Source organism: Notolepis coatsorum (assembly GCF_963971535.1).
Source record: "Notolepis coatsorum genome assembly, chromosome: 9".
Lineage (NCBI taxonomy): Eukaryota > Metazoa > Chordata > Actinopteri > Aulopiformes > Paralepididae > Notolepis > Notolepis coatsorum.
In genome coordinates, this window is record NC_140173.1 from 115,363,360 (window position 1) to 115,375,373 (window position 12,014).

Sequence of the window (12,014 nt, forward strand, 5' to 3'; positions counted from 1 at the left end):
TTGAGCCTACTGTATTGTACCCATTCTGCAATCTGTTAATAAAGTTTTAAATCAATCAATCAATCAATCCCGTTAGAAAATCAGGATTTCTGCGATCGATACCAGGGCCCTATTCCCCGTACCTGGTTCAACTAAGTCGATCAAGAGTCCCATTATCCAGATTCAATTAACCCGATGTTTGAATCCGGGATTTTCCTGTTCCTCGAAGGTGGATTCAGTCTCGTTCATTTGAACCAGACTTGAGACTCAGGATAATTGCGCGCGCGCGCCTCAGCTGAAAAGACAGCAAGTGTCGATAGCAGAAATCCTGATTTTCTAACGGCATTGATTGATTGATTGATTTAAAACTTTATTAACAGATTGCAGAATGGGTACAATGCAGTACGGCTCAATAGCCTCGCCGACAAGTTAAATGCATAATCTATAGGCTAATTTTAAATCCCTCATTACCCCAATCAATCAGATTATATTTCTTTAAACGTGCCTGCTGGCAGTATAGGCTTATGGAATGAATAATCAAATGAGATCTTGCTAGCGAAAATAATTAGTTGAGCTCTTTCAGAATAACGATAAAAACAAGCCCAAATAGTATATCTAATTGATACGAATTATATTATGAGGATATCTGTATGTGCTTAGGTATTATGTACTATATAAATACATGGTTTCCAAAGAGAGGCTTGGAGGGAGGCTTGCAGTTACACTATTAATCAGGTTTTAATCTGTTTCGGACCTAATCCATACATGCATTGAATTGATTACCATTTGGTTTATACCAGTGACACCTCATGTTCATCATCAGATAACCGTGCTTGAAAAGATAAAATGCATTTTCTCAAATTCATTCATCAAAAACGTCAAAGGCTCATTCAATTTATCAAGTCACGTCACGTCATCAAATCCATCAAACAGCGCATCTCCTCATATATTTTAATCCCAGTTACAATATCACAATAACGTGTGACACTGTCACAGTGATACAATTAAATACTCCACAGATTCAGATTCCTCATAATTCATATCCACAATCCGCGCATAGACGCTTCAGCTTGAATGAAACGCATCCGGGTGCTCCGTTAAGCAAATACACGGCGAAGAATATTAAACTAATCAGAGCCAAACACCCGATAGGTTTCATTCATTAAAAATATCCCAGCGGGATTCACATTTGCAATGATCCGTTTAGTCCGTTATTAAAATAACTGTGTCGCGACTCACGAGCGCCGTATCCGTATAAATATGACGTGCATTATATAGGACAAAGTAAATTCATAGGCTGAATATGATTTATTATCAGCGTTACTGCAGACCTATTATTTTCCATTTCAAACAAAGCACAAAAACATAATTCAGAATGGCATAATGGGATCTAGACTGTGAGAAATATTTCAGGAAGGGAGCTGGGATTTCTTTGCGGGGGCGTGGCCATGGTTCATCCAGCTAACTGAACTTAACCCTGCCCTCAACCAGGTTCAAACTTTTTGATCTGTTGTCATAGTGATTTAGACAATCGAGCGTCGGGAATGGAAAGGTCTGGCTTAAGTCAAGCTATGCTGAAAATTATCCGGCTAACTCAGTTAGCCAGGTACGGGGAACGGGGCCCTGCTGTCTTTTCAGGTGAGGCGGCCGCGCGCAATTATCAAGTCTGGTTCGAATTAACGAGACTGAATCAGCGTTCGAGGAACAGGGAAAGCGCGGATTCAAACATCGGGTTAATTGAATCTGGATAATGGGACTTTTGATCGACTTAGTTGAACCAGGTACGGGGAATAGGGCCCTGTTCATAGGTGACACTGTTGTGTGTGTGTGTGTGTGTGTGTGTGTGTATACCTGTTCATACGTGAGACACTGTTGTTTGTGTATACCTGTTCATAGGTGAGACACTGTTGTTTGTGTATACCTGTTCATAGGTGAGACACTGTTTGTGTATACCTGTTCATAGGTGAGACAGTTGTTTGTGTATACCTGTTCATAGGTGAGACACTGTTGTTTGTGTGTGTTAGGGCTGACCCCTATTAGTCGATTAGTCGACTAATCGGTCGAAAGGAGCCGTAGTCGACTGCCAACCTCTTAGTTGAATAAAAACATTTTTTTATAAAAAGATATATATATTCTTTTTTTTTATCATTCTTTCCAAAAGAAAAGAGGCCTAGAAGGGTGGCTAACGCTAATGGCACGCATACCAGAGGCTAACTGCCTACGAAAACAGGCACAGAGGCACTGAAAGAGGATTTCACCCATCTAATGAACACACTAGACTAGACAAATATCAAGATGTATCCATCAGTGGACCAATTGCATGCTTTTGCAGAGGACAAGAAGCATTCAGTCGACTCCTTCAGACATTAAGCACCCCCCACAGCCCAAATGGAATGATAAAAAAATATATATATATATATTATATATATTTTTTGTTTTTGGTCGACTAATAGTCGTCTAACAGCAAATTTTGGCCAATCATAGTCGACTATCCAAATCCTTAGTCGGGGACAGCCCTAGTGTGTGTATACCTGTTCATAAGTGAGACACTGTTGTTTGTGTGATTGTGTATACCTGTTCATAGGTGAGACACTGCTCAGTGAGTATCTCCAGCAGGGGGGCAGCGTTACTGTCTCGCCTCTTAAACATCTCTCTGACGATGGACAGCAGGTTCCAGATGCCCTCTGGTTCACGCCCCCGCAGCGGACGCAGGAGACACGCCCACTCAGCCGCCGCCGGAGGCTCCGTGGAGGACAGGTACATGGAGTTCACATCGCTACGAGATGCAGAGGAAGACGTCTTAAGACACATATTGGTACTTTTTAGGCCTTATTAGATTAGTTACATTATGTAGACTACTGGATTCAGGGATTAGATAATTCTGCATTATTGCATTAATTTGTGGAAGGACAATAATGTGAGACACTTATTTATTTAAAATATATAGATATAAAACACTATTTGTCAGCAAAATTATTTGACTATTAGTCAAATTCTTAAGCAGTTGATTATATAACAGGATAACTTCTTGAGACTAACGGTCTAGGACAATCAACAATGTTGTCTTTGGTAGAGAGTATAAACATTCCACTTGAAAGCATGAGAGAAACCAACTTTTAGCACCCGACTTTTAGCAAATAAGATTACCGTACTTTTCGGACTATAAGCCGCGGCTTTTTCCCCCATTTTTCGACCCTGCGGCTTATATAACGGTGCGGCTTATATGTGACTCGACGTGACCAAACCCGAAAGTTAAAATCAAAATATTGCTTTTTTGACTGCATTGAAATGTTATTTATCTGTTCCCTTATTTGCTAAACTTAATACAACTTGTAAATGAGTTAATTCTTGTTATTTGTCCGACAGTATCGTGTCCCAATGGTAATTACATATGGTAATTAAACATTAAAACACCTGCGGCTTATAGTCCAGTGCGGCTTATATATGTACACATCATTCAATTTAGCTGCTGCGGCTTATAGTCAGGTGCGGCTTATAGTGCGAAAAGTACGGTAATCTCTGCCTTTACATTGGCAGGTACTATATACATTCAAAAAACATACCTCTTCCTTTGGAATGAAGGCATTTTATACTTGGTTCCTTTCAAGTAACAATTTCTTTAGTCGAGGACAGCCCATGTAGTTGTGCAGTGAATTATACAAGTATGCATTACTTATAACTCTTTATGTTTAATATGTAAAGGATAATGTACAGTGCAATGATCATTACTGAAAAAGAAACCCAGAGGCTTAGGATCATCCTGAAGGGGCTTATTTTGCAATAATGACCTGGCTTGCTCTATATTATCCAGATTATTACATATCTACCTACCAAAGACATCATTTGATACAAAATATTGATTTAAAATGATTACAAAATGATTACAAACTTTCGCCAAATAGATCAGCAGAACTGACGCTGTTGCCGTAGCAATGTAAATAAAATGAGTGACAGCCGTCTGTGACTGTACACAAGTCATTAACAGAAATAACAGACCAATCAAAAAATGTAAATACATTTACTAACTGGGCAGTAGGAGTGTAACAATACATTGCGATAAAAGAAATCTGACGATGAGCATTGTGGAAATTAAAAATAGATCCAAATAGCTGTGTTCTATTATTTTTAATAAAGTACTATTGAGCTCTGCTTTTAAAAATGTTATCATTTGAACAGCAGAGGGTGCAATCAATGTTATAGACCACTACACATCCGTGTTACATTGAGCTCATGGGAGAGAGAGCGGGGGGAGAAAATGAATGAATGTGGATGAGAGCCTTGACATTAAAGGGGACATGCATTGCTATTCCTAGCACTATTTGGGCAACTTTACACAATTCCAAAAAAATGCATTGTTTTATATTTCTAATCAAGTACTCAAAAGCCAAATGTTTCTCACTTTGGATTTCAGGCTGTGTTGGCCTGGCTCCACCCATAAGCACTTTGAGTGACAGTCATCCACACAGTCTACGACTGGCACAGAGAGAGATAGAGAGAGACTGAGGAGGATACTAATAAATTTCGCCACAAGGGGCATAATCCCACGGGACAATGCATTGGTAACTTGTTTCAAATGACAATATATACCTCTGTGATTATTATTGTACGGATCGGAATACAGGCGTGCGCGTGGGAGCATGTGCAAAGATATTACAGTGATATACTAGTGCTCCCGAGAGAGAGAGAGAGAGAGAGAGAGAGAGAGAGAGAGAGAGAGAGAGACAGCGCAACGTGCGTGTGTGTATGTGTGCTCTGTGTGTAAACTAAGCAGGGGCAGACAGCTGAGGAGAGATCGCTCAGAGAAACGCAGCGTATGAGCCTCTCTCTCGCTCGCTCTCTGCCTCTCCCGTTTGAGGAAGTGTCGGGTTTCACTATGCGCTACAACCACAGAGCCAATCAGATCACAATCAGCTCCACCAGCTCCCAGTTACGTCACCGAGCGAGTCAAATCAGAATGACCTAATTAACTGGAGGAGGAAATTGTCTCAACTGAATGAGAGCAATCCGCCAATATGGTATTTAGAGACACAGACCCATTGATACTAACCTCTATTACTATATAACAATGCTAAACACTGAAAAAAGCCATTTATAATGCATGTCCCCTTTAAGTGATTGTAGCTACGACTGTGGGGGTGTTGGAGACATGATCCAATAGACTTTTATATGCCCGAGTCTCCTGGATCATGTCTCCAGCAACCCCACAGCCGTAGCCACAACCACTTACGTCAGTGTGCAGTGGTCTATACTGTCATGTTTTGACTTGGATCTTTCAACGCCATGTGTCACGCTCCCGGCTGCATTCTGTGGGGGGCGAGTGTGGAAGTAATGTTATCAGACACAACGACAGCAGATGAAGGAAGCGGTGAGTCATGTGGTCCAAGATGCGCCCTCCTTTCAAATCATACAGTCAACAATATAGCTTTGAAATCGGCTGTTTTTGGGGTGGGAGCTTGAAAGGGAATCAGTCATCACAGACAATGCAGGCAACATGCATTGCGCCACAGTGTTTTGCTCACACATAATAAGCTCAAAGATTTTCATTTAAATACATGTCTGTTAAGTCATCTATCGCTGAATATGTAACACAATGGTGATTGTGTTCTATCGATCTATTCTATATACATATATGCTTACCACTTGTATCTATTGCTATGTCCGCCCATTACAATCACGCGAACTGTCTAACGCCTGTCCCGTCTCCCTGTGAGTGGCTGTCTCGGAGTGATGACCGGAGTGTTGGACGTCCCGTGATGATGACCGGGAGGATGCGACCCTCTCTGCGCCGCCCCCTTGCCTCAAATAGATCCACCATCAGCTCTATTTTTTATCTTTCAAAATGTTCAGTTGCTATCGCATGCACTTACCCGTAATTTTCGCACTATAAGCCGCACCTGAATATAAGCCGCAGCTGCTAAATTGAATGATGTGTACATATATAAGCCGCACTGGACTATAAGCCGCAGGTGTTTTAATGTTTAATTACCATATGTAATTAGCACTGGGACACAATACTGTCGGACAAATAACAAGAATTAACTCATTTACAAGTTGTATTAAGTTTAGCAAATAAGGGAACAGATAAATAACATTTCAATGCAGTCAAAAAAGCAATATTTCGATTTTTACATTTTCGGGTTTGGTCACGTCGAGTCACATAAGCCGCACCGTTATATAAGCCGCAGGGTCGAAAAATGGGGGGAAAAGGCACGGCTTCTAGTCCGAAAATTACGGTATCTGTGTTTATTTACACATATGAGTGCATGCTTACCAACTGTTTGCCTGTTTTATTGCAACACTACTATCACCGACATCTAGCAGTCGCCTGGCAATCCGGAGGTTCCCGGTTCGATTCCCGCTCCTCCCGGGCAGCGTGTCGATGTGTCCTTGAGCAAGACACTTAACCCCTAATTGCTCCCGATGAGCAGGTTGGCACCTTGCATGGTTGCCTCCGCCGTCGGTGTGAGAATGTGTGAGTGAATGGGTAAAATGTGAGTAACAAATTGTAAAGCGCTTTGGATAAAAGCGCTATATAAAAAAGCAGCCATTTACCATCTAAGAAGGGAGATCCCCCCTTGAATGGCCCTTCTAAGGTTTCTCTCCTCCACATTGCCTATTTTGTGTATTGTGTATTTTTTCCTATTGCTAGGTTTTAGTGAGTTTTTCCTTAACTTCGCATGGGGTATGTCTGAGAGTGTTGCATTTATTTATTTTACATGCATTTATTAGAATTTTTTTGGACTTTATGGTGTTTTGTTTTGTTCTTGATTTATTGTGATGTTTCTTCTTGTTTAAAGAAGACGTGTCCGGCCCATGGGGACATTAACGTGTGTTGTCGGGCCTTACAAATCTTTTTTTTTATTTCTTACAAACTAGGTGTCTGTGGCGAAATTCCCGGGAAAAATCACAAGCTGCGCACAGTCAGTGATGCATTCACCCAGCAGTGATTGGTCTGCCAGAGAGGGTAGGCGGAGCTATCGCAACAGGCTTGCTCTTCAACTCACTTGTGTTTGAGTGGTGTAGTGTTTTCTTTTTTTGTAGCACTGCGATTGAGTAAACGGCCAAACAAACTAAATACTGATGACTACACGATAGGGCTGTCCCCGACTAAGGATTTGGATATTCGACTATGATTGGCCAAAATTTGCCGTTAGTCGACTATTAGTCGACAAAAGAAAAAAGAAAACGTATACACTTTTTTTTTTTTGGGCTGTGGGGGGTGCTTAATGTCTGAAGGAGTCGACTGAAGGCTTCTTGTCCTCTGCAAAAGCATACAATTGGTCCACTGATGGATACATCTTGATATGTCTAGTCTAGTGTGTTCATTAGATGGGTGAAATCCTCTTTCAGTGCCTCTGTGCCTGTTTTCGTAGGCAGTTAGCCTCTGGTATGCGTGCCATTAGCGTTAGCCACGCTTCTAGGCCTCTTTTCTTTTGGAAAGAATGATAAAAAAAATAAAAAAGATTATTCGACTAAGAGGTTGGCAGTCGACTACGGCTCCTTTGGACCGATTAGTCGACTAATTGACTAATAGGGGTCAGCCCTACTACACGATGAAACTTTAAAAACGAATGTAAATACAAAGAAAAAAAATTACATTCAGATGAAGGCAAACTGTCAAAAAAGCAAAGAGGTCGTCAGTGAGGGGAAAAAATTGTTGCCATTGGCGTTGCCTTGCCAAGGTGGACAGCATTGAAAGAAGAAAATAAACTGAGGAGAGATCCAGTTGTGGCCCTCTTTCTGTTGGACTGGTAGCTACCACTAACGTTTATAAATATAAAATATACTCTACCTAAATTGTGGACCATCGTCATCATTAGGTTTGAAAACAACGAACAGGACCGTTCTGGGGCCAATTTCTTGTCTCTTAGTGAGCTAGCCATGATCAAATTAAATATACCCCATCAGACTAGATATGATCTGGTTGTCTAATTTAGCACGGACTCAAGCAGAGATACTGAACTTGCCTCTAGCAGAGATACTGAACTTGCCTCAAGCAGAGATACTGAACTTGCCTCAAGCAGAGATACTGAACCTGACTCAAGCAGAGATACTGAACCTGACTCAAGCAGAGATACTGAACTTGCCTCTAGCAGAGATACTGAACTTGCCTAAAGCAGAGATACTGAACTTGCCTCAAGCAGAGATACTGAACCTGACTCAAGCAGAGATACTGAACCTGACTCAAGCAGAGATACTGAACTTGACTCAGGCAGCCTGCATCTTATTTGTGGTGCTATAAGGTAACAGTTACGGTAGCTAGGTAGCGTTAACGTTACAGTGAGTATTCAAGGTTCTTGAGTAAAGCCATGCAAGAAGGTTACTGGTAAGTACAATTTGCTGTGACAAGGTAAAAATCAACAATGCTTTGTGTTTTAGTCAGAGCTTTCACCACATAATGGCAATATCTTGTCATGTTAGAAAAGGTCTATTACAGTGGTGCAGTGATAATGAGAAAATATCTATTACAGTGTTGCAATGATAATGAGAAAATATCTATTACAGTGTTGCAGTGATAATGAGAAAATGTATATTACAGGGGCGGCTGATTGGCGCAGTGGGCAAGGCGCTCACCTCAAACGCAGGAGACGCTGAGTTCGAGCCCAGCTCTCGGCGTTGCTACCGGCTGGCCAGTCGTTCATACTAACACAATTGGCAAGTGTTAGAGGATGGGAAAGCCGGTGGGTGGGGATTTGACGTTGTGGACAGCGACTCCTACAGGTCGGTTTGGTGACGCCGGTGCGACGGAAGCAAAAAGTGACGGGGGCAGCGTGAGCCTCCCATGCGAGTTCGAGCTGCTGCGGTGAAAAGATGCGACAGGCTGCCTCCTCATGTACCGGAGGGGACGCGTGTATGCTTTTACCAACGCGTTCGTGTTTCCGGGTTCCCGTTTTGCGCTCTGATTGGCCACTGACCTATGCTATTACGCCCCCCTTTACGCTCTCGCCTGAGACGCGCTGTGAAGCACCAGCCGGGCGAGGCGGTGGTTTCTCCCCGGGTCCGTGCACCTTGCTGCCGCCGGCTTGTCTCACATGACTCGGTCCAGCTCCAGCAGCAGCGGCCTGCGGTATCCTCCCTCCAGGCCCCCGAGGCGGCTCGTTCTTATTATTATCCCACATTGTTCAGGTCGACATGGTCGCACAAACACGTAGGTTTCAATCACTGAGCTGTCGGTCTGTTGTTGTGTGTCTTCTTAGGTTCGGCTACTGTACATGGAGATGAGACCCCCGCCTCTCTCTCCATACAGTACCAGCAGCTGCAGGTCTGACGAGCACAGAGTTGCCAGTCGATAATTCTTGCTATTTAAAAATATTCCTCTTCTTCTCCCCCACTACTCCTCCAGCGGGTGGTGCATGGTTTTATGTTGACGGTAGATGGGGAAACACAACTAACACTCGTCTTTATTAAATGTTGTTTCGGGTTTTCCCACGAGAATGCACGTAAAGGGGGGCGTAATAGCATAGGTCAGTGGCCAATCAGAGCGCAAAACGGGAACCCGGAAACACGAACGTGTTGGTAAAAGCATACACGCGGAGGGGACACGTGATGCAAGGCTTCTGTCCTCACTACAACCAACCTGTGGGAGGCATAGTCTAGGAACGTTCAAGACAGGGGAGGGGAGAAAAAGTGGATAAAAAAAAATTTATATTACAGTGTTGCAGTGATGATGAGAAAAGGTATATTACAGTGTTGCAGTGATAATGAGAAAAGGTCTATTACAGTGTTGCAGTGATGAGAACATATCTATTACAGTGTTGCAGTGATGATGAGAAAAGGTATATTACAGTGTTGCAGTGATGAGAACATATCTATTACAGTGTTGCAGTGATGATGAGAAAAGGTATATTACAGTGTTGCAGTGATAATGAGAAAAGGTCTATTACAGTGTTGCAGTGATAATGAGAAAAGGTATATCACCGGTTCCTGACAGGGAGCGACGCGAGCGAGCGTGATTGCGAAAATGATTAAAATGTATTCGTTTCAATCAGAATATCCTGACCTACCGCGAGCGACAGCGAACTGAGCGGCGATGTCGCTCCCCCTTCAAATATTCGCTCGCTGTGTCTCTAGTTGAGCGATTACGCGGCCGAGTCCCGCCCCTAAACACTTTTTATTGGTCGAGAATCGCAAGCTGCTTTGCCCCTGTGCTTCCAGGTAAATACACAATTTTATTTGAAAGGGCAAAATCTGTTCTAGTCGGCACAATATACAGACCGCCGGATCAAACTGGCTTTTATGATACTCTGGATGTGTGCTTAGCTGGAGCTGAGGATGCGGAAAAAATTCTTATTGGGGATTGGAACACGGATATGCAACAAAAAGATGCACCCGTCTTCAAATCCTTCAATAGGTTTTGTGATCTGCACGGCCTCAGCCAACTAATCACCCAACCCACAAGGATATGTGAATCAACTCAGACTACCATTGACCTCATACTGACCTCTGACAAGTCCAAGATCTCCAATAAAGGGGTTATAGCATGTGGGTTAAGTGATCATTATATGATATTCTGTACCCGCAAAAAGCTAAAACTAAAGGCTGGCTGTCACAAAACAGTCACATCTAGAGACCTCAAAACGTAATCTAGCGAGGCCTTTAACCTTGAACTGGAGAGTCTGGACTGGTCAGATGAACTCAATGGTACACTGGTTGAAGAAACTTGGCTTGGCTTCAAAACCAAATTTTCATCAATACTAAACAACATGGCCCCCCTAAGAACCACCAGAGTAAAAAATCGCGCTGAGCCATGGATGCACACTGAAATACTGACCGCTATGAAAGCCAGAGACAAAAAATGCTCTGAGTTTCGTAAAAGCCAGTCAAAGCTTACCAAAAGCACGAGCAGTGAACTCCAAGACCACGTGACTGAACTCAAACTAGAAAGAAACAGACTAAGAAATGACGTAAACTCCATGATCAAAACTGCTAAAAAAAAATGCATCAATGACAAAACCGAGGAAAACAAAAATAAACCACGTGAACTTTGGAAATTACTCAACAATCAACTAGGCTGCAGTAAAAAACTTAAAACCAGGTTCTCAAACATAAACATAAAGACGGACAACACGCTCATCACAGACAAGCTGGATGTAGCCAATTACTTAAACATTTTCTTCACAAACATAGCCACAACACTGGTAAACAAACTACCCTCCCACTCAGGGCAGTATGGGGTAGAACACATAGTAGCATACTACAAGAACCTAGGCGTCCACAAAGACGACTTCAAACTGGAAATGGTAACTACAGATGAGGTACTCAAAAAGCTGAGCGCCCTCCAACCAAACAAGGCCACTGGCCATGACAACATCCCCTCCAAATTCCTCAGAGACTCAGCAGCAGCCATCACCCCAGTCATCACACACATAATAAACCTCTCCATAAAACAGGGACACGTCCCCAAGGACTTCAAAATTGCGAGAGTAACACCCCTGCACAAAAAGGGCAGCAAATTAGACCCGGCCAACTACCGCCCTGTTTCTATCCTTACATCCATCTCGAAAGTCATGGAAAAAATAGTATACGAACAGATAGAAAAGTACCTCGCGGAAAAAAATCGAATCTACGAATTCCAATCTGGCTTCAGAACATCCCACTCCACTGACACATGCCTTCTCTACTTGAACGACCACATCAAACAAGAGGTGGACGCGGGCAAATACTGCGGCATGGTCATGCTGGACCTACAAAAGGCCTTCGACACTGTCAATCACACCATTCTGATTGACAAGCTAAAAGCAATTGGTTTTGATAGTTTATCAGTGAGCTGGATACAATCCTACCTGGAGGGGAGGGAACAGATGGTGGAGGTAAACGGTACCCTATCCCCCCCCCTCACAGTGAGCTGTGGTGTTCCACAAGGAAGCATACTAGGACCGCTACTATTCCTAATTTATGCAAATGACATGTCGTCAGCTTGTGACTGCAACTTGGTCCTGTTTGCGGACGACTCAGCCCTGCTGGTCTCTGACAAGAACAAGTTACAGGTTGAAAAAGCCCTCAGCTCGGAACTAGGCAAAATCTGCATATGGCTC

The 12,014-nt window shown here is 42.9% G+C and overlaps 1 protein-coding gene across 1 annotated transcript in view; it reads right to left on the bottom strand.

Moving 5' to 3' along the window:
• zswim8 (zinc finger, SWIM-type containing 8) overlaps window positions 1–12,014 on the bottom strand; it is a 204,645-nt gene that overhangs the window by 76,288 nt on the left and 116,343 nt on the right. Inside the window, exon 8 of the mRNA XM_084322223.1 lies at window positions 2,554–2,755. Within this exon, the coding sequence (XP_084178349.1) occupies window positions 2,554–2,755 (202 nt within the window). The remainder of the gene's footprint in view (window positions 1–2,553; window positions 2,756–12,014) is intronic.